The sequence below is a fragment of the Diadema antillarum genome, unplaced genomic scaffold (assembly GCF_040938485.1).
Source record: "Diadema antillarum isolate AM-2024a unplaced genomic scaffold, OU_Dant_1.0 seq00000078_RagTag, whole genome shotgun sequence".
Classification (NCBI taxonomy): domain Eukaryota; kingdom Metazoa; phylum Echinodermata; class Echinoidea; order Diadematoida; family Diadematidae; genus Diadema; species Diadema antillarum.
In genome coordinates this window covers 115,111-138,416 of record NW_027271171.1, presented here as the reverse complement: position 1 = coordinate 138,416, position 23,306 = coordinate 115,111, and the positions used below count along the sequence as shown (strand labels likewise).

The 23,306-nt window shown below is 37.8% G+C and overlaps 1 protein-coding gene across 1 annotated transcript in view; it reads right to left on the bottom strand.

The window, feature by feature from the left end:
• The window catches only part of LOC139726066 (dnaJ homolog subfamily C member 5-like), a 34,427-nt gene extending 15,819 nt beyond the window's left edge, over nt 1-18,608 (bottom strand). Inside the window, exon 1 of the mRNA XM_071637148.1 lies at nt 18,472-18,608. Coding sequence (XP_071493249.1) covers nt 18,472-18,509 — 38 coding nt within the window. The 5' untranslated portion in view covers nt 18,510-18,608. The remainder of the gene's footprint in view (nt 1-18,471) is intronic.
• Nucleotides 18,609-23,306: the final 4,698 nt, after the last annotated feature.

Below are 23,306 nucleotides of genomic sequence, written 5' to 3'. Positions count from 1 at the left end.
TGCTATGGCTCAGTAGATGACACTATATGGACTCCGATTCCAAGGTCCCTGGTATAGAGCCCCATGGTAGACATGTACTCATTCCCTTGGCAAGGCTCTTAACCCATTCTGTAGGGGAACCTGGTGGTCTGTGTATTAAATCTATGGGCATTTCAGAATTCAGTATGGAACAGGTTAATTCTCTTTGCCTAGTCCTTTGGATGAGATCTCAAACTCTTCGATTACAAGCGTAATCAATTCCATAGCAGCAATGTACAGATCAAATCATAATTCTACTCAATAGTAAGTACAACTGTATACAGTTGTACACCTGTAGATACTTCAATTCAGGGAGGTTTTTTTCTGATTTTAGATTGTCTGATATTCATCATTCTTTCATTCATATAATATATACTTTTCATCTGCATTTGCTGAATCCAAAACATGTGGTACAAGCCTTTTTCATCCTTCATATGCACATGTGTTTGTTTTTAATTGCCAGGACAGCTGTGGAATCAAACCAAACAACGCGCCATGTACATGTAAGCCTGTACTTTAAAATCTCATATCTACTAGCGACAGTCGAACACAGGTCCAAGGGAGATGCTTATATTCCTCTTATAAAATCTGGACATAAAGACAGTCAAAATTTTCAGGGAGCCTTCTGTAGCATCAGGGGGACATCTCCTTGTACATATTAAAGTCATGGAAAGCTTGATGACAGCACTCATCCCCCATACAGTGAAAAACCAGAATCATTAACCCATATAACAAACATCTTGGTTACTGGTGCGAGTTTCTTCACTTTGTCTCCCTCTACAAATTAAATTTGAAATTTGTTAAGATCGCAACTGTTGATCTGTAAATTAACAAACATCTTTATAACAAATTTAATTTGTAGAGGGAGACAATGTGAAGAAACTCGCACCTGAACCTTCATCCCTCTGAATAACATATTTCTTTCATTTAATATATGCCTTGTCCGCCTTGGACTACATACATGTACAACAATGTCGGAATTTCGGAGCTTGGGTATTTGTTCCATGTTCATCGTGTCACTGCCGGCAACCAGGGACAGCCTGGTGGTAGTGTCGCTGCCTGGAAAGCAGTAGATGACAGACGAGTCCCACTGGTTCCTTTTTTCCGACATGATTGCTAATTTACAGATCAGCAGTTGCGATCTTAACAAATTTAATTTGTAGAAGAAGACAAAGTGAAGAAACTCGCATCTGAACCTTCACCCCTCTTAATAATATATTTCTTTCATCTTGGTTACTGTCATACATTAAGTTTCATGTTTTATGACAATGCTAGATAACAGACATCATTCTTAAGTAGAACACTTTTCTGCTATTAGATCAAAAATTTTTGATCAAATGCTTGCAATGTGTGAACAAAAAGGTCACTGCATGAGGAGCACTGCAAACATTGCTGGCTGTACATGTTTTACTGAGCAATGCACACCAGTTGACAAAACTATGGGAGTGTTTATCGACACACTTCTGGTGCAAAATTAAGGTTTCCAAACAACTTTCAAGGAGTTTTGGGCAGTTGATAAACATAAAACTGTTCTGATTATGGGGTTAGAAATGCGTTTCTGAAACGCCAATCGCACGTTTCCGTAGACTTCATAATCGCAAAGTCGTTTTGAAACATTTTGCAGCTGGGATCTGCCCATGCCAATCACTGCAAATTACACATTTCTGCTCCTCAAGTCAAACTGCAAAACTCATGACGAGAGTTGGATAAACGCAACAACTCAAGAAACACAATCCAAAATGCATTTGCAAACAGTGGGTCAAGTGCTGAAAGGCGTTTTAAACCATGGAATGAAGTTGATAAAAGCAGCCTATGAGACTTACATGTAAATGATAGCTGGCATGAATGAGCTTGCAGTTTAAAAGAAATTTACATAATGTATCTTATTCTAGAGTGGTTACAATCATTCATGGTATGGTAACCTTGTGAACATGCACTGCTGCTAAGTACTGTAAAAGTGGAAATTGTCACAATGTGGAAATTTTTGCGCATTTCGCGCAACCAGAAGCTAGCGTAAAAATAAAAGCAGGCAAATATTTTTGCATGCCATATGTTCCAGTACAATGTCCTGACTCCATGGAATTCTAAAACACCCTTGAAATTCATCTTCCCCAGTCAAATGCGAAAAATTACTCACATGAAAATATCCAAGTGCTTTTACAGTAATGTGTTTGACCACAATAATACACCTGTACATCATTGAAGTAGATCGCATACACCATATTTGTGCTAAATGCTGAACATCACTGGAAATCATATCTGTGTTAAAAGCGGTGGATAGGGTGCATGAGGATCACACACCAATCATTAAAGGGGGTATCTCACTAAGCGGCGAACGTAGCGAATTTGGGAATTCGCCAGGGTTCGTAAACGGTTGCAAAAGGTTCGTTAACATTCGCAAGAAAGTTCGCAAACGGTTTTTCTTGTCGCAAACAGTTTTTCTTGTCGCAAAGAAATTTTGAACATGTTCAAAATTTCTTTGCGAACCTTTGCGAATTTGTATTTTTGCTAACAGTTGCAAACATTCGCAAACATTCGCAAAACACTCGCAAACATTCGCACAACACTCGTAAGAATTCGCAAACGGTCGTAATACGGTGTCGCTAACGTTTTTATATGATTCGCCACTGCTAGCGAACAAGTAACCACATGGTTCCCATATAAAAGCTTCTGAAACAGACAAGGTTCCACTCTAAGAAAGTTCTTGAAGCTCTTGACATCTCCATCATGATTGTAATTGCTTCAAAAGCTTTTCATATTGACTAAAGTCTGTCCTCTGCAACAAGCACTCTCTGACTCTCTTTCTTTTCTTCTTCCTTTCTTGTTTTTCTTTATTTTATTTCTCTTATGCTGCACAACTCTTAAAAAAAGAAAGAGTGAAAATGTTCACTCTTGAAGAAGTGAATTACAGAAAAGAGTGAGTTTTGAGTGAAATTGGGGTGAATTTTGAGTGAAAATATTTATTTTCACTCATTTTGGAGTGACCTCAGGGATCACTCGAAAATCTTGGAGTGATCCCTGAAGTCACTCCAAAATGAGTGAAAATGAACATTTTCAGTCCAAAATCACTCTAATTTCACTTGAAACTCACTCTTTTCTGTTATTCACTTCTTCAAGAGTGAACATTTTCACTCTTTCTTTTTTAGAGAGAATAGATGTAGCAGCAGCCTGACAAAGCAGCTCTTCAAGGATAGCAACACCTTGAGCCCCTTCTTGGCAGAAATTTATTTCCATATCCTGGAAATCCATCTTGAACGGTTGTGACAAGAGATCTGAATTCAGTGGAAGGTTTTATGTCGTTTTATGGGTCTTACTATACACAATCGCCTGGTACTTTTCTAGGTCCAAGAACATTCGCAAAATTGTCGCAAAGGATTTGCAAACAGTTGCTAATATTTGCAAAACTGTCGCTAACATTTGCAAAATTGTCGCTAACATTTGCAAAATTGTCGCTAACATTTGCTAAGGCCAAGTAAAAAAAGAAACCAGTTTCTCGTCCTCGCGCGCATCGATTTTGGCCGCCGCATCGATTTTTTTACTATTTACTATTTTCAAAATGGCGCTGAAAATACCAAGAAATTCATAATTCTCATCCCAGCCCGCTCCCCGCCCGCATCGATTTTCAGTTGCCGCATCAACTTTTTTTATATTTACTATTTTTTCGGCCGCCGAAAAAAAGAAATCGACAATTCACCTACCTACCAATCGTGATGTCTCATTTCTAATTACGCCTTGCGTCCTCTACTTAGCTGTAGTACAGCTGTAGCTTAGTGCGTATGTAATAACGCATGCATTTCACACTGCGAGCTCGGCAAGAAGGAATGACCCACAAAGCAGTCGAACTGTACCAGTTGGATGGGCGCGGGCGCCCGGGCGGGCCTGGGCTAGCTGTGATGTACAGCGCACTCGGTACGTCGTGAACGCGATAGCGGCAACATTTTTGCAATCAATCGCTGATATTCCACGCATATTTCGCGCATTGTTCGTATTTTTCCCCGTTTCTCATATTTCAAGCGGATGAATTGTACTGTAAAAATGCTTGTGAGGATTGTATCGAGTTTGTATACATTTTCATGTCATTGTGACTATGTGCATGTGTGTGCAGTGTCGTGCAGGGGGGGGGGTGGGGGTGGATCCCCCCCCCCCCTCCGTCCTTATGTACACGTATGTATGTAATATATACAGTCAACCTCGGATACCTCGACGTCGGATAAGCCGAATTTCACTTACCTCGGGTGCAAAATGAAAGTCCCGATTGTTCCCATGGAGTTTCCGTGTATTAAAATTCGCGTAGCTCGAAGAAAATAACTCGAAGTTCGGTTACCTCGAAGTGAAATCTACTGTCCTGATCTTAATTAACTTATTGTTTTTCCCAGCATGTAGCTCGAATCGAATTGCAACGTCAATCAGAATCTCCGATTAAGCGCGCGTGGACAGCGGAGACATGTCACAAATCTTTTCACACTTGACTGTAAATATTCTTAACAATCGCGCGCCCAAAGAAATACCCGGTAGGCCTACACAGATGACAAGAAAAAACCCCAACACCTACCCACTACACACGTACACGATATGCACATAGCACCCGTGCCAATGGAGTACTTACGTTAACACTACGCTCTTTTCTTTAACCACTGTGTTCTGATTTTTGATCGTGGGTGATACCGAGTCGTCATACCGTGCGCGTAGATTTCTTAACCGTCGTGGCGCACCTGCTTAGGTGTTGACAGTTATATCTTGGACGTTAATCACGGTCCACTGTTCTAACATCAATCTCCTGCGTAGTGCCTATATTTTAACTTTTATTTTCGGCCTTTCACGAAGTTTATTTCATTTATTCTTCCCCGAGAACGCAAGCACTGGATTTTTGTTTTTCCAGCAATGCGATTATGAAAATACATGTAGTGTCGTATAATGATCTGGAAGTATAGGCCGAGCATAATAAAGAATGGAATAGACAGGGCTCCACACTGACTTCATCGGGTCACCAGTGTCATTGATTTTTATTTTTTGGTGGTCAAAAGTAAAATCTGCTGACGCAAAAAAAAAAAACCCAAAACGGGAAAAACATTAGAAAAACTAAATTAGTCCTACTAAATATAGAAAAATTAATATTAAGCATTATTGAAGTGATGCAGATGCCCATGTCTTAAAGAAGTGAATAGAATATTCAATCATCGTATTCTGTGTTTTAAGATTTAGCAAATTTTGCATAGCCGTAGAGATTATTATAAAAGTTGATGCTTATACTAGGAGGTTAAAACTTACGTTTGAAATGAGAAAGTGGGAGGATTTGCTGACATTTGTTAGCATCCGAAAGTTACCGTTATTCATTTCTTACTGCAAAAGCAATCATCCAACATATATTAGTATGTTAGCACCTTACGGAGCCGAATATAACCGTTAATTATTTTTAAATGTAAAAGCAAACAACCGACATTCATTTTAGCATCTTGGCGGAGCTGAATTCTTTTTTATATCCTTATCCATTTCCAAACGTGAAAGCAAACATACGCTATTTGTTTTAGCATCTAACTGAGTGGATTAATACCGTTAATCATTTCCCAATGTAAAAGCAACAATCGGTTATTTATTTTTGCATCGTCCCGAGCAGAATATTACGGTTATTCATTTCAAACATCCGACATTTATTTCATTATCGTATCCGGAGCTGAAGGTACTGCTGTCCACTTCCGAAAGTGAAATGAATCATCTGACAATTATTTTATCATTGTACGGAGCCGAATGTTACTGTTTTTCATTTTCGAACGTCAAGGCAAACATAAGACATTTATTTTTACCATCAAACATAGCTTAATTACCGTTATTCATTTCAAAATGTAATAGCAAATATCCAATATTTTTTTAACATCGTATGGGGCAGAATGTTACCGTCATTCACTTCCAAACATGCCAAACGTAAAAGCAATCATTCGACATGTATTTTAATAACTTCCGGAGCTGAATGTTATTACCATTTACTTCCTAACGTGAAAGCAAACATACGGCATTTATTTCATCATCGTATAACGGAGTTTGATATTACACTGTATTGTTATTCATTTCAGAACATCAAAGCAAACATTCGACATTTATTTTAGCATCTTCCGGAGCTAAATGTTATTGCAATTTACTTTCAAATGTAAAAACAAACATCCAGCATTTATTTTATCATCGTTAGAAGTTGAATATTATTGTTACTCATTTACGAACGTCAAAGCAAACATCAAACATTAATTTTACCATTGAACGCAGTTGAATGTTACTTTTATTCATTTCGAAATTTAAAAGCAAACATCAGAAAGTTATTTTAGCATCTTCCGGAGCCGAATGTTACTGCTATTTCCTTTCGAAAGTATAAGGAAACACCCGACATTTATCAAACCATCGTACGGAGTTGAATATTAGTTTCCGAACGTCTAAGCAAATATTAGACATTTATTCCAGCGTCTTCCGGAGCCGAATGTTATCCTTGTTCATTTTCGAACGCAAAATCAAATATCTGACATTAGTTTTAGCACCATCAGAGCTGAGTCTTATCGTTATTCATTTCCAAAAGTATTAGCAAACATCCGACATTTATTTTAGTATCATACAGAGTCGAATATTACCGTTATTCATTTCCAAAATTAAAAACAAACATCTGACATTTATTTTAGCATCTTACGTAGCCGATTGTTACCGCTATTCATTTTCAAAAGTTAGTAAAGGCAAACATCCGAATTTTTTCGGTGGCGCGATCGGGCCACCAAAATCTTTATTTCTGAAATTTTAATTTCAATTCCGATTTTCATTCAATTCATTCATATAAAAGTCGATTCAATTCCAATTGACAAGCATGCAAACAATCAGTAGGCACTACAACAGATACCATGTTGAACAACGATAAACTTCGGATAAGTCGAAGAAAATTCGACGTACGCGTACCTCGAAATTCGCGTACCTCGAACCATTTTCTTCAGTCCCGACGAATTCGAGGTATCCGAGTTTGACTGTATGTGCTTACATGTAGGGCCTACATAGTAGGGTACCCAAGGGGGGGGGGGGGGGGGGGGGGGGGGGTCACCGTGCACCCCCCCCAGGACTCCTCAAAACTTACTTGACTTTGTTTTGTTCAAGTCTCACGCAACTTTCGAGACCAAATTTGCAACATCCGCGTATACTTTTGTGAAGTCACGCCCGTTATTGTAAGGGGATGTCCCCCCAAAACGGGCACAATTTTGTGATTTTGTGTACATTTCCTATGGAAAACAGGTGCTCTGTCATGAAGGTCATGAAAACCTGATTATTTTTACAATTAATCACTTTCATTGATTAGTTTTGTGCTAATTATGGTAGAAAAGTGGTCAGTGACAATTTCCAATAGAAAAACAAAGAAAAAACAAAAGTTGAAAAAGTTGAAAAACAAAGAAATACATAAGAAATCATGAAAAACAATAGAATACATTAAATTTCACCTAGAACAGCCACTTTTCGTTCCTGTTAACATCTTGATTATGTTTTGGTATGTCATGAGGATCCTGAAAAGGGCAAGTCCAAGATAACGCGCATGTTACGTATGGGACATTCAGAGACTTTTATGACCTGAAAAATAGTGTTAATGGCCTTTGATCATATTGAACTTCATCATGGTGATTGATATCTAGGAGAAGTATAATCATGTAAAAAATTTAGAAAAATGACCTTGACAATTATATTCTAGAAGAGAAAATATGTGCCGTTACGTATGGGACCAGAAAAATTTTGTTTTTTTGAACATTTTTTTCAACCTCAAAACTCTCTGAAAGTATATCATTCTACAACTTGTAACTCACTGTGATGAAAGTCACAACACTCAAGATTATCACAGGTAAGTTTCATGTAATTAGGCAAAAAGCTCTAATTACAGGTTCTAATTAAAGACAGACATGACGCATTACGTATGGGACAGTTATGTATGGGACAGTTTGTCCCCCATTCATTTAGTGTGTAAAGAACCATGTTTATGGGTATTTTGCATAATTATTGAAGTAAAATCAGTTGAAACTACTCAAATACTGATCCAGATTGTCAAGGAAACAATATTCCCCAAATATTCACCATCATAATCATATTCAATCATATTTTTATATATTTATGACCAACTTGGGTATGCATGCCCTTTGTCCCCCATTCGTTTAGTGTGTGGAGAACCATGTTTATGGGTATTTTGCAAAATAATTTTGCAAAATACCCATAAACAAATTTTTGCATAATTATTGAGATGGAATCAGTTGAAATTACTCAAATACTGATCTAGATTGACAAGGAAACAATATTCCCCAGATATTTGCCATCATAATCACATTTGATCATATTCTATATTTTTTATGACCAACCTTAGTATGTACTGTATGCCCTATTTTCATCAGGATAGTTACTACTGAAAAATTGAATAGTTAAGTGTTAACTTCCATTGATGAAGGGCAGTTTGCCATTCAGTTTCAATAAAAAACAACTTGACACAAGAAATATCAAGTTTAATAAATAAGCAATACCTGCTGCGTGGAACCCCAGTGATCGAGTAGATATGTGATGTCTGTCTAGCAGTCAGGTCATTGATTCGAGTCACACCTCAGTATGTATACCCATGAATTTTGTCGTGGCTACTATTGAAAACTGAATAAGGACAATTTGTGTATCACTTGCAATAAATAAAAAATCATTTTACTTTATTTTTATATATATATCACAACCATTTCAAATTGGAACTCCATCACATAAACTTTGAATTCCTCTAGTCTTAAGATTGTATGCTCTTAAGTAATTCATATAATTGGTTTCCAATCATCTCATTAAATGTTGAAAACTGAATCCTCATTTCTACAAAAAACTATACCATCCCTTATATGCTGATTTTTCATTGTGTATTTTGCCATTTTCCCCTCCCCCTTTCTGAAAATTGTTCAGTCAAGTTCATGTATTGTTTCAAGTGTCTATAACTCAAAAAGTAGCTGCAATGTTGGGATGCTTTCTTCAGGATGATTGACCATTTGTGTACTGAGAGACCTTCCCAGCTACTAGCTACATGCATTCACATGCAATATGTATGAGAATGTCCCATACGTAACACATTTGTCCCATACGTAACATTATTTCAATGCCTAATAAAAAATGTTTCTTTTACTTTTTTTTTCTTTTTTCTCTGGTATTTAATTTCTCTAAACAATAAATTAGAACTTTCCAAAAGGGCATTAAAATAACCTTAGCAATTTCAGAAAAAACCTAAAAAAATGACCTCATTTTGTTACGTATGGGACATCTCATGATAGGACACGAGCTAATTTGCATAATCATTTGCATAATCCCTAAATTTTCATACCAAGTTAAACTATGTGATGAACTTCTTATGTCCACATATTAATCAAATATCATTTGCTTTCCTTTGAATTAATATGAATTTTTATAAATGTCCCATACGTAACGCTGTGTTTCACATTTATGCAAATGAAGCCCTTGAAATTTGCATAAATTTACATAATATCATTTTTTCCTTCACGGAAATCAAAACTTCAACTCATAAGCTTCAAAATGATACCAAACATGTCAATATTGAGCAAAGATGAAATTTTGCCTTCTGAGGGGACCTTATCTTGGACTTGCCCAAAATGTAAGTTTCGAGGAGTCCTGGGGGGGATGCACGGTGACCCCCCCTTAGGTACCCAAGTAAAATGACTGCACTTTTCCAGCAAATGTAGAATTATCAAATGGGTGTACAATTGTATCTGCAAAATAAATAACTTTTCCACGGATTCTGGTTTGTCTCGTATTTCTGCGGGATACTTTTCTTTACGATGTAAATTCACGGACACGGCCATGAGTCGTATCATCTGTAGTGTGGTATACAATCATTCATCATCCAAATGATGAGTGATTATCAAATGTCTTTTTGGAACATTAAGAAACATCTTTAAATGTTTAATGCTATAATGCCATATCAGTATCATTTTGACATCCATCTGCAATTGTACAAGCCAGTTTCCAGTTGCATGTGCTACAACTTTATTGTACTGTGAAGAAATGCAGATACATACCAGCTGTGTGGACACAAAAAGTCACAAACACCAATGATGAATAAAGCAGTGTTTTGAATATCATGGAATTTATTTCAGTCGTACATTCTTTGCTGAAAGACATGTTTTATACCTGTTTCATTTAATAGCACAATACATCAGAACTGCAAGTACACTGGTATCAGAAATGCCATTACAACACTAAATACCAGTATTAAGATGGTCATTTTCCCTTGACATCTGTAGTGGAAAGAAAAAGCAAATGTATTTCTGCATGCATGAAGTTTCATTTCAAGTATGGTACATAATCTATTTGTTTGAAAATGCACAGAGTGCAGGCAAGACATACGCTTGAGACCTGGTCTCTCATAACACAGCTACCAGAGTGATATTTCATTTCATAAATTGGATATAGAAATAGTAAAGCCCTCTCTCGTTACCTTTCTCAGAATTACCGGACGAGAAACACATATTACTTTCATTTTGACAATCCTCGAAAAAATAGTAAGATATCAAATAGTAAGGACCTCCCTCATCGCCCTGCTCAAAAAACCCGGACGAGAAACTACTATCTTTTTTTACTTGGCCTAACATTCGCTAATAGTCGCCACCTGTGTTCGCAAACACTTTCGCAAACGTTCGCTAAAGTGTTGCTAATTGTCGCTAAACATCGCTAACTGTCGCTAATGGCAGAAGCGAACTTTGATTTTTCGCAAACATTCGTCAGAAAAGTTGGCGAATCTCAAATTCGCTACGTTCGCAAACGTTCGCGGCTCAGTGAGATACCAGCTTAAGTGGTGAGACGTTGAGCCTGTAAACATAATGCAAAGTTCAAACTAATGTCATCACTGCGTGCATCCATTTTGGCCAGGTAATACAGGAATGTCTGTGTTATGATCATACAATGTACATGTATTAATACTGCTTATACAGGTTATATGGTATTTAGCCACAGGTGAACTCTTTACCCAGGATAAAGCAGCATACATACAGTACAGTACATGCACATTGTTTGCTGGAGGGGAAGGGAGGCGTGAGTGAAGGTCATACATCGCACATTGTATTTGCACATGGCCTTCTAGAGTTTTGATAATTCAGTTGCGCCTGCATATTGATTGGCAGGGACAATTATATTTGCTTTGAAAAATGAATCCTTCGGCCGTGAATCCTTCAAAATTACAAAATGTAGGTCTTACAATAAAATGATATGACTGAGATGTCTTCTTCATGTGGAGGTAAATCAAAGGCGTGGTTTCCTTTTTGTTTTCGTTTTTGTTGTTTTTGCTTTTTCAGAACCACAAAACACTTTATCAAGATGTACAATGTACAGTATACTTGCACTTCAATGTTTCCATTGTCTCTTAAAATATAAAAATGATAACTAAAATCCTCTGATAATCTGAGAATTTAATTTCCCTGCCAGAAGGGTTATTTCCTCCCCAATCCCGGATTGTTCAAGTACTCCACTGATTGCATGGGTTAAACATTTGAAGTGGGGCAGTAGGATGCTGTGCTGGCATACCTTACATGCACTTTTGACTTTTTGTGCAAGTCACCTTCCCTCGGATAGTACATAAAATGGACATCCCGTGTATGAGAGAGTCACAACTCATGCATGTAAAGATCCGCTTCATTCATTCTGCGCAAAGAGAAGGGGGCATTTAAAGCTAAACTGGACCCTACAGAAGACCAGACTCTACAAGTAACTTGTATGTGTAACAGGCAGAGGAGTAAACCATTTCATTTGACAAAATCTACAAGTGTAGATAATGAAGCAACAAGCATTCAGGATACTGTTTGATGTACAGTATGTATCATGCATTTAACACACAAAATCTTAATGCTTCCAGGCACTACACACCCACATGCTCACTTGTCACACGGGTGAACAAACTTGAATGTGCACCCACTGAGTCCAGCAACTATTTACACATTGCACTCAAATAGATCGAAATACTGAAAAATTACTCGGCTGTTGAGGCAAAGGAAATGCCAGCATTGATCGGCTGAAAACTAGACACAACATTCATTAAGTGTACTCTTTATTAAAGTGATGGTATACTGCATTGCTTGCAAGTGATTACTTGGACCCATTGTCTTAACCCACATTCCTTACACTTTCATTTACATACAGTAGTACTTGGTACCAAAGTGTACCTACACTTACCTACAGGCTGTATTCAAAAACATATAAAATGTATAGCTATTGTGTATATACTGTACATTCAGAGGCACAGAATCTCACTATATGGGCAAATCTAAGTTACAATAGCAGTGGTACACTGTCTGCTAATAATGCACAGGATATCAGAAACAAAAACATACAATTGTACTGGTGCTGTAGAACTCTTTATCACTAAAGTCTCATTACATGAAGTCAATTGAAGTAATATACATCTGAATGAACAGCACACACACACACACAAACATACAAGTTTACACAATAAATTATATTCCACATCCACTTGAGTAACACTAGCATTGTAATAATGTATGCAAGGGTATGGCTACCTAATACACATGTACACTGTACAATGTAGCTGTCAACACTACCTCGTTACATAATCAATAACCCCTGACAGACTTGAAATCTAGACCTCCTCACCTCACCAGCTGCTGATCACACCAACAGACATGACATGCAACCTGTTCAAACCTGTGTTCTTGAAACAATGTCATCATTTAGTTGGTCTCCAACCAAGAAGTACATGTATGCACAATGTGTTTTTTACATGTACATACTTGCTCCATCACATTATAACATTTTCTCAGTTTCTTCTGCACTAGAAGTACAGGACAAGTTGTACTTGTATCATACCACTTGCTCCATCACACTGTAACATTTTCTCAGTTTCTTCCACACTCGTAGAAGTAAATGGACTTACATCACATTAGTTACATTTGAATCAGTATGGACTGTATTGCATAACATATTTTCATGACTCAAAAATTTCTAGTTCTTGCTACCATTGATCTGACAAAAATCCCAGAGAAATGACACCCTACATTGTCATTACAAGACAGTGTTTCTCCTCGTAAAAGTGACACTCCAGAAAAATGGGTGAACCTTGTACAAGTGTACCATGTAATTCAAGACTTTTTCCATACAGTCAGGATAATGAATACAATATGTACATAAACATCCTCTGAAATACAGAAGGTTATCATTATTTTGAAATCAGTATCGATCAAACATTTAGGATCGATGCTGGAGGTGAAATATCAAAGTCACATACATTGCAGACTAGAATAAAACAAAATGATTTTGAATTCCTAACAAATGTACTGTACCATGTATGTGCATAATTGTACAGAGCTACACATTTAAACCCGTTGAGGATGAGTCCCGAGATACTTGGGCAAATGTCTATAACGGGAAATGCATGGTGTAGTAAAATCAGTCCGTCCTCAATGGGTTAAACATACAATATGCCTATCCCTTCACTATTTGTATATAGAAAAAGATGAAACTACAAAGGGTCTGATATCACAAGACTAGCACAGCTGTTGATTGTCACCATTGTCTGTGATCAATATTCATGAAAAATGCTAATCCTCTCCCTAGATCTGTCAGCAGCCATGGTAAATGATACAATATACATACTCTGTACAAGTGTAGAGCACTGTTTCAATAAAGGCCTATTCATGGTTATAGTGTACGTGTAGTACCAAGTTCTGTATTTTGTATTTTTCATTCAAGATATTAAAATGGCCCTATCAAAGTGTTTTTTCCACCGTACATTTGTAGGTGCTTGAGCTTGGCAAAGTGGATACTCTGTGTCTGTAGACATTACAGTCACAAGCCTAAAAGTATGTTTGTCCTCACCATGATTCATGGAGACATGGGCCCCATTTCATAAAGAGTTTATTTGATGACAACTCTTTGCTGGAATGACTATTGTCATGGTAATGACAAGAATACAGCTTCCTGATTGGCTGTTTGCTGTGGAAAGTTTTCATTCCAGCAAGAGTTGTCATCCTAACATCTTTTACGAAATGGGGCCATGGAGTGCTCATGCAACATTTTTACCCCTCTAAGGACAAGCTGATTTTGCTTTGACACACTTCTAAAATACAGCTGTGCACATGTCTGAGTATACTAGGGAATATATGTACATTGACATTGTAGTAACAGGTTTTAAAAGGTCAAGAAAGGAACTAGACTTTAATACTAAGACACATCTTTTAATGATGAGTCTATAGATATCAATGACAATACACTATCAAGTTGATATTTAACTTTAATTTGACTCAAATTCACAGGGCTGTCAGATTTAAATCATATCAATACCCCTTTTCCCTCTATGAAAATCTATCATTAAAATTTGGTACCCATTTCCATATACTTTTTTCGCGCTTGGCCGGTTCAGGAGAGTTCCGCATGTTTTTAATTCCGCAGAATAGAGACATCACGCACAGGAACAATATGGCGAGCAAAAATATTTGTGTGCATTTATTTTTATATAGGTTCTGGTTGCACGAAATGTGCGAAAATTTCCACTTTTACAGTATGGAAATTGAATATTACAAGCAACACAATATGCCAGAATTTAATTCCCTGGTTCAGGGAGGATTTTGCATTTTACTCTGTAAAGACATCAAACAAAGACACCTACCCAAGTGTACTCTGGACAACCTCTTTCATGGACTAATAGACCATGTGGAAAGAAGATGGGACTGGCCTGGGAATTGAACCCATCACCTAAGCCTGGCTTATTGGGTAGGTAGCAGCATACCTGCTTCGGCTGAACTAACTATTGTCCAACAGCCAGCTTATACGGTGTAAGCAGCTAGCGGCATTACGTATTACCTACTTTTTCTTTAGTTCTTCTTCTTCATTGCTGTAGGCCACAGTCCACTGCACTGTTGTTGTAAATTCTACATAGTGTATCTGGCATGTCTAGTGCCCACGTACAGTGTACCTGTACATAATGTAATACTAGATGCAGTGCAAGTAAAAATCATTTTACTGGAATTTATTTGGTCCTAAAACCAGAGTGACAGGCTTACTCAGTCTGGTAACTTACACTTCCTGCCTGCAATGCTGGGCAGGTGTCATCAAAAACCTACTGAAGTGAAAAGAAGCCAGATTGTTCCACTGACAGAATTTAAAGTTTATTAGTCCATGCGTGAAGGAAATGTGTATTATCCAAATGCTCATTTGGTAGTGCCCCTTCCCCAATATGACAGTAAGTAATTGCGACCAACCCAAGCATGAAGTGCGTTCAGGCTGCAGATTTAAGGAACTGTCTCATATGTGGTGGTATTGAAGATGAAATTCACCTTTCAAGTTTGATTCATTTTAAACTTGAATACCGATACTTACAGACGTTGTAGTTCATTGTTGGCACTCATGCCGTGCAAAATTTGGTTCCTCCACGACTCGAAGAGTCTCTTTTTGTCCCAAATGGATAATTTTTCTTAATTCGGTCAATCACCGACTGATTCACTTGAAGGATCTGGAACCTGGGGGCAGGTACACTTATATGTCTATTATATGCCAATGTCCAATACCACAATGTGCAACTACTTGGGGACACCAAATCATTATCGTATCTGCAGTCCAAGCATGCTTCACATTTGGGCTGGTTGCAGTTAGGCAGGAAGCCATATGTGTGAAGTGTTCAAAGCCAGCTGGCCATCCAGTTTGTCCTTTTTAATTTGCTCTCTTATGAAGAGTATCACTAATCACCTTGTGTTTGCTCCCATACAAAATCAATGAACTGACATCAGTGTACCCTAGAGGGACAGGGGGGAAATGTAAATTGTACAAATACTAATGCCATATCATCTTGATGCATGAGAGCCTTTATTATGTTTATTCAAAAAAACTGATAATTGTTCTACTGAATCTCCCAATGTCTGTAGTGAGCTCTGAACCAGATTACTAAAGTTAACACTAGCAGACACGTTGCACAGGCCCTGTGCTTGTAAATAAAACAGTCACAGACAGTGCAGTGCAGTACTCCGACTCGCTATCTAGCATGCACATGATCATGATGCATGCATTGACGTAGACAAAAAATAATCTGTATGTCTAGAGGAGTCTTTTATCATTTTTTTACTTTATCGGCTCTCCTCCATAGGAGGGGATTCTGTGAAGCCAGACGCAGTCTCCATGGAACATATCCTAGACAACCAGATACAGACCGACCTTTCGGTCAAGCATTGATGCATCAGTTAATTTGCGCTATGCAGAAATGATGCAGATACAGTAATACAAATCTTAAATTAGTGCAGAGGGGGGGGGGGGGTGTTTCACGAAAGTCAAACTTAATTCAAGATTGACTAAAAATTATGGTATGCAGCTGGTTTCCCTGTTCAGTTTCATTAGCCTAATCAACACCCACTTTAAATTATCATTATGTAATGTTTACAGAATAATTCCATTGTTATTTATTTTATCTTGAAGTATCAATTGCTATATGAAAAAAGTCTCCAAAATCTTCATTTTCATTAGAAAGTTGGGCAACATTGAAGACACACACAGCATACCATAATATTTAGTCAATCTTAAATTTTAAGTTCCACTTAAAGATAATAAAAAGTTTTGGTACCTCAAAAGTTTCCTTGAATTTCCTTGTCTTAGTTTGTGTTTCAGGTTAAAGTACCTTTCATATTTACACTGTGAGACTTACTCGCCCCAAAGTGCTCTCATGTCTTAGTAATCATGCAATTAACTGCGACCAGCAGTCCCATACGCATAGCGTAATCAGGCTTCGCATTGTAGCATTCAGGATCATGACAGATTTAGTATCGCAGGATACATGTTAACTTAAAATCCCAAAAATTCTTCAATTTGAAGACTTACCAATTAAGGTGAAGTATTGAAAACAGGCTTCGGGCAACGTTTGGTTCTGCCTATAGTCCCTTTCTGTTCGAATTGATGACTGAATGTGACTCGGCCGAGAGGACCTTGGGAGAGCTACATACACTGAATACTACAGCCAGTGCATGCGAACACATCACATGCGCACAAATTTCAAAGCCATCAACGGATAAGATGTTTGTGTGCGCATGCGCTGGCCGTAGTAGTCAGTGTATGTAGCTCTCCCAAGGTCCTCTTGACCGAGTCACATTCAGTCATCAATTCGAAAAGAAAGGGACTATTGGCAGAACCAAACATTGTTCGAAGCCTGTTTTCAATACTTCAACTTAATTGGTAAGTCTTCAAATCAAAGAAATTTTTGGATTTTAAGTTGACATTTACCCGCGATACTAATTCTGTCATGATCCTGAACGCTACAATGCGAAGCCCCATTACGCTATGCGTATGGGGCTGCTGGTCGCAGTTAGCTATGCATACAATGGGCTGCACGCTGCTGGTCGCAGTCAGTGGTTTCGTACAATATTTATCGACGCTGTACGGCGACGGCTCTGGTACGAAACCATTATTGCATGATTACTAAAAGACATGAGTGTATTTTGTACTTAATCCACATTGCGCAAAATATGGCAGTGTCGAAACTTAACTTTTTTCAAAATTGAAGTGTTTTCTGATTTTTTGAAAGGAAGATTTATCGACCCCAAGTAAGCCCATGTGGTAAGAACGGTACACAAAATGGACCTTGCAATGCCTGTTTCAGTGAAATTGGCTGCCCGATCGCGCAGCCCGTGGAGAGCTTCGCGGTTGCTCCCACGGGAGTCGCTATAGGTGTTGTGTGATTTACGGCTGCCCACGGACGCCGCGCGGCGGCCGCGCGCTGGCTCGGCGCTAGCGAGCTCTCTACTTGATGATGGGCGAATCGAAGCCACCGCTATGACAGGCCTACGTGTATGCAAAAAGTTATTAAAATGCGAGATTTTTCCAAGAAAATGAAAAGATAAAGATGGACTGATTTAAACACTGTTTCCGTGTATTGTTACATATCAATCTACGGATAATTGATCTCATTTCATGGTTCGGTGAAAATCTGATTTTCTTATGATGAAGGCTACTTTTGGACACCTACAGTAACTGTAAGCTAGATAAGTTTACTAAATTTTGTGTCATTCATTTGTTCATGTGTAATAACACTGAGACATGAAACCACACATTCGTCATTAGAGGTCTAGCTAGACCTTGATAGAATCTACGGCTGGCTGCTTGAGCGCCCATTCAGTAGCCGAATGGCATACAATAATGTACGAAGTGCATTAGATCATTAGTTAGATAATGATGTGGACGACCGGTGCTCTTCGCACGATCGCGAGACGAGCTGACTGACTTGAATGAATGGACGGGCCTCTTACGATCTACCAATCCATTGGTACATCAAACCCACAGCGCAGGGCGCTACATTCGTCATTCACTCACACCCCGTTCAATTCAGATGACTCGCACGTTCTCAACGTGGGGAAAAAAAAAAAAAAAAAAAAAAAACTGGTTGCAGTTTTCTTACACATAACAACGCTACAATGGGTACAGTTGAAGTCTTCTTACCTCATAGATCTCGACTCTTTCGACATTGGCGATGCCATGGTTATGGATTATCAGTAGGTTTGGGTAGAAATCCTCGTCACCTTTTGTTCATTGCAGCTTCACGAAACCGCACCTGTCATCTCATGCCATCAGTGGAGTGTTCAACGAAGGTGTAGCTAGTGTGTGATGAGCTGAGCTAGCTATGAGGGTTGCATACGAAATGTGTTTCGTGGTATGGTGGCTTCAAATAACAGAAGAATGTGGATGTAGTGGATAGAACAACTCTGTGTAAATTTCGTTGTGGGAACCACAATCTGCCTATTGCAAATTGTCAATATTTACCTGATCAAGCACCCGAATTATGTATTTTATGTAATTTGCAGGTTCAAGGGGATGAATTTCATTACTTGTTGGTTTGTCCTTTCTTCAGTGAAACACGTATAAGGCATTATATTAAGAGGCATTTCTCATGCCGTCCTATTAAACGTTATTAACTTTCATCAAGCAAATAGTAGGAGTATTAAAAAGTTGACGAATTTGTCCAGATTTTGTAAGATAATTATGTCGAAGTTTGACTAGAATCATTTTTAGTAGTGCCAAAACTGTGAAGTGTGTCAGTTGACACAGTGTGCTCTATTTGCCGATACTATATTACATGTATTTATGTGTTGTGACTGCCAAAGATTTAATCTTTTTTATTGTGTGTTTTATACTCATTGTATTTCTTCCATGCCCCGGGAGGGGCCGTTTTAAGAAATAAAATCCATTGTCATTGTCATTCGTTGTCGTTGTCATTGTCAAGCCGTTCATGGGTCACGTACATAGGACCTCATGCAACTCGAAATACCCTGTTTTTCTACACTAATGGTACAAACTCAGGTTGACTCCAAATAGGATAATGGTATAATAGCACTTGGATTTGAAATAATTCTGACGTCCTATGGCTGACTCCCGGGCTAAATTAAACAGAGAACAATCGAGACCTTCAAAGACAAAATAGTTGTTTCCAGGAAAAGCTCATGAAATTCTTTATTTGAAATATGAACAAATAAACTTGCTGCTCCTTATTTTTCAACATTGTTTTTGATTATCAGTATATACAATATATTTTTGTACTTTCGTACATCTGATGTATTTTTCATTGAGAAATAAGAAAATAGATTGAAATTGATATCAATGATGTCGAAATAAGTTGTGTATGAAGGTATCAACCAACCGGGGGGGGGGGGGGTAATCAACTCCTAGACATTCAGATGTGCCACCCTCCCGCAAGTCCAAAACCTCAGAAATAGACTGAATAGAATATAACATCAAATTTGCACCCTAACTGCTGCTAAAGACCCTACATGGCGTCACCAGGTACATCACATCTCGCATTAATTGCAGCCACAGAATGCTAGCAGGTAGTGAGGAGTGTGATAGAGACAGCCGTTGATGGCGCTCGTGATGTCCTTGCTTGCTTATTGTCTGCTTTCACACACCAATAATGAGTATTTTTGGAACTCACAATATGTTCGGGACAAAGTACAAATGTCTCCAAAACTCGATACATATCCTAGTAGTGATGTGAATAACCGAAGGCTAGAAAAAAAAGGGGAAGAGATAAGTTCTGGAATATTCTGCATGGTCAGGGCCCAGTTGCATAAAAGTTACTATTGTGGTAACTTTGCCATCCAATGGTAACTTTCATGATTTTGATTGGCTGTTGAGTATTGATACCATGGTAGTTACCACTGGATGGCAAAGTTACCACAATAGTAACCTTTATGCAACGGGGCGCAAATTAAGTCTTTGTGTGTGGATAGGTATATACAATATTAAGAAACGCCAGTATGATTTCAAATTATAAGATCATAGTAACAACCCTGATCTGTCTGTTATATATTATTGAGATATTTTGTATGGTAATGGTACAGTGATGTAAATGTAAATAATGGAACCCCATCCAAGTCAAGGTCTTTGTATGCGGGAGACTAAACCAGAATTTGAACACTAGACAGTTACGTGCAGACCAAACGAGGGCCACAAATCTAGTGGTTGACGATTTTTCAGTACTTGTAATTCATTGGATAGTTTGTGGATTGTCCCTCGTTTTTTTATTTTTTTTTTGGCATGCTTTTCATGCGTTTTTAATTCTTCAACGATAAGCACATAAACTATAAAGTATTTGTCCTCAAATTTACTTAGCTTGTACTTTCGCTACCTCATTCCTATTCTGTCAGCATGACCTTTATTATACAGTCAGACCGAGGCACATTGTCACAGTGCTATCTACGCTTGAGTGGACTATCGCTAACTTTACAAATTGGTTACGTTCAGATTATACTAGATGGATTATTCAGTGCTGATAAAAAAACAAAAAAAAATACTTGGCAAGATCAAGTAAGTTGCAGTTGAGCGTTCAAAATGGTTGAGGTATGTTGGTTTGACAGATTTAACCACTAACCTCTTCCTCTCTGTGATCTTGTTGATTTGCACTGCACACATAGACATTAACTATCTTGATTACAAAATTCAGTGAGCTGTCATCATGATAGCTAACTCGAGACTGAAGTGCCATACCGTTTTTCTTGTCTCCTGTCTTTGTGATGTTTGCAAAATTTATTAAAAAGAATTACATTGCCTAATTATTTTTTTCTTTCAGTGTTTTTTCTGTCCTGAAAATGGCTTACAGAAAGTAACAATAACATTCGTCATGAATATTCTGAAAACAGAACAAAATACCCATATCGCGATTATACTTATGAATTTTCCTGCCCCCTAGCCACGAAATCGGACCTGCCATGGGGGCAGTATTAAGGGTCAATGGTATCCTCTCACTTTTGATGGAATATTGATGAAATTTTAGAGCCAGGAATATGGAAAATGAATATTCAAGGACAATTTGAATGGCTAAATCATGTTATCTGTCACCTCTTGATCAGCAGATGCGTCCTCCTCACTGTGTAGTGTACAATTGTATTAAAGTTTATGTATGAGGTATACCGAAGGGGGAGGGGGTAGGGGTGTCCCCCTCCCACACAAGAAGGGGCTGCTTTTTTAGAATTGAAATTGAACGAACTGGTGCACACTTAAGTGGAATATTGGCATTTTTTTAGTTAAAAGAAAAATGAATATTCAGAGACAAAATTCGGAACACTATAGCATGAACGGGCTGGATGACTTAAGAAAGTTCCCAACAAGCTAAATAGGGCACCAGATGCCTCGGAAATTCTTTCTGTATCTTGCTTCAAAATGAATGTATAGCTGATAAATAGGCCTATATAAATGATAATATGTAAAGAGAGTTAATGTTCCGTTTATGCTGTTCATATCGATGACTGAATTCCCTCTATAATTTAATGAAAATTTTTGAAATTCAACGTTCGCAAATCAGGAATTCTTTGCAATAAATGTTACGAACACTTACCACAATACCCTTTGTTTGCCATGATAATAGGTATCACAATAATTTACCCACACTGACAATGACGTTGTCAGAAAGCCTCGATGTATTCAAAATACGGGAGGCGCCCACAGCTAAATTCTTATCTTCGGTGTGATCCTGTCGTGAGCTATATATTGAATGTAAGATCAAGTACCCTCTTAAAGGAATAATTTGGAAGGTCAGTTTTCACAGCATTCTCTTTTTCTTTTTCTCTGAACGTCCTCGCTGTTGTACCCTTAATGCAATAAGTCTCGTGATCCCATGGAAGAATAAATAAATCCATGTCGACATTGCCATTCCAAATATGTGATCCTACCGATATCAAAGACTCATGTTCACAAACTTTCATGTTATATTTACGTTTGGATTCCGTAAATATATGAATGAAGCGAACAGACTCTGAAATACAATGTAAATTAGAATTTCCACATGCATCGTCTTCTAGGAAACATTTTTTTTTCTCTAGTACCAGAAGTATGAATATGTTGAAGTAGTATGTATGCGTCAAGTGAGTGCAGAGAAAGAATACGAACGCTGGTTAGGCCAAAGAAATACCAGGCGGACTCGCCTTGTACCTCTTTGGTTAGGCGAGCTACGATGACATGAAAAGAGTTTGATAATATCTCAAAGTAGTCGTTGTCATCTTTATCATTATTTACATCGTCATATGTCTGAGTTCAAACCACACAAATGACTCTAACAAATTTCACATGACTCCAAATTGTCACGTTATAAACGTGCTTAATCAATTCAATTTATTTCCAATTTTTCTTCCATGAAAAATAACATAAGAGAATTACAAATAATCTTGAGTACACATTAGTTGACTGCATGCAAAGTGGAGTTAAATATGATAAAGGTATTGAAAGCATGTATAAGCATAATTTTCTTACCAAATTTGTTGCATTATCTATGTTCTGTAAAGGATTAAAAAAAAACATTGAGAGGTCCACTAGAAGGCATTACTGTTGCCGACTGTGGACAGCTCATGCAATCGATGCAAAAACTTTGACTTTCTTAGTTACGAAAGTAAAATATAAATAATTCAAAACAGGGCAGACATTAGGGACAGACAGGACAGAAAGGAAAAACACAAGCACATAAGCACAGCAACGTAGCATTACCGCAATTCATAATGTATTTAAAAAAATGCAAACGTAAATGCCCACAAGTTGCTAATGAGGAATCGCAACAAGGACGATCCCCGAAGTGCTAAAAGAATACACTGAGCGAGTTTTGTTTTTGAACTGTTTTGTGTGTTTGGTTTTTTTTTTGTGTGTGTGTGTCATCCAGAGAATTATGAAAGTAGTTAAAAAAAACTTCAAAGTTCATTTTGACATAAAATCTCAGGAATACTGATGTTGGTTTGTGTGTGTGTGTGTGTGTGTGTGTGTGTGTGTGTGTGTGTGTGAAGATATGACAACTGGGA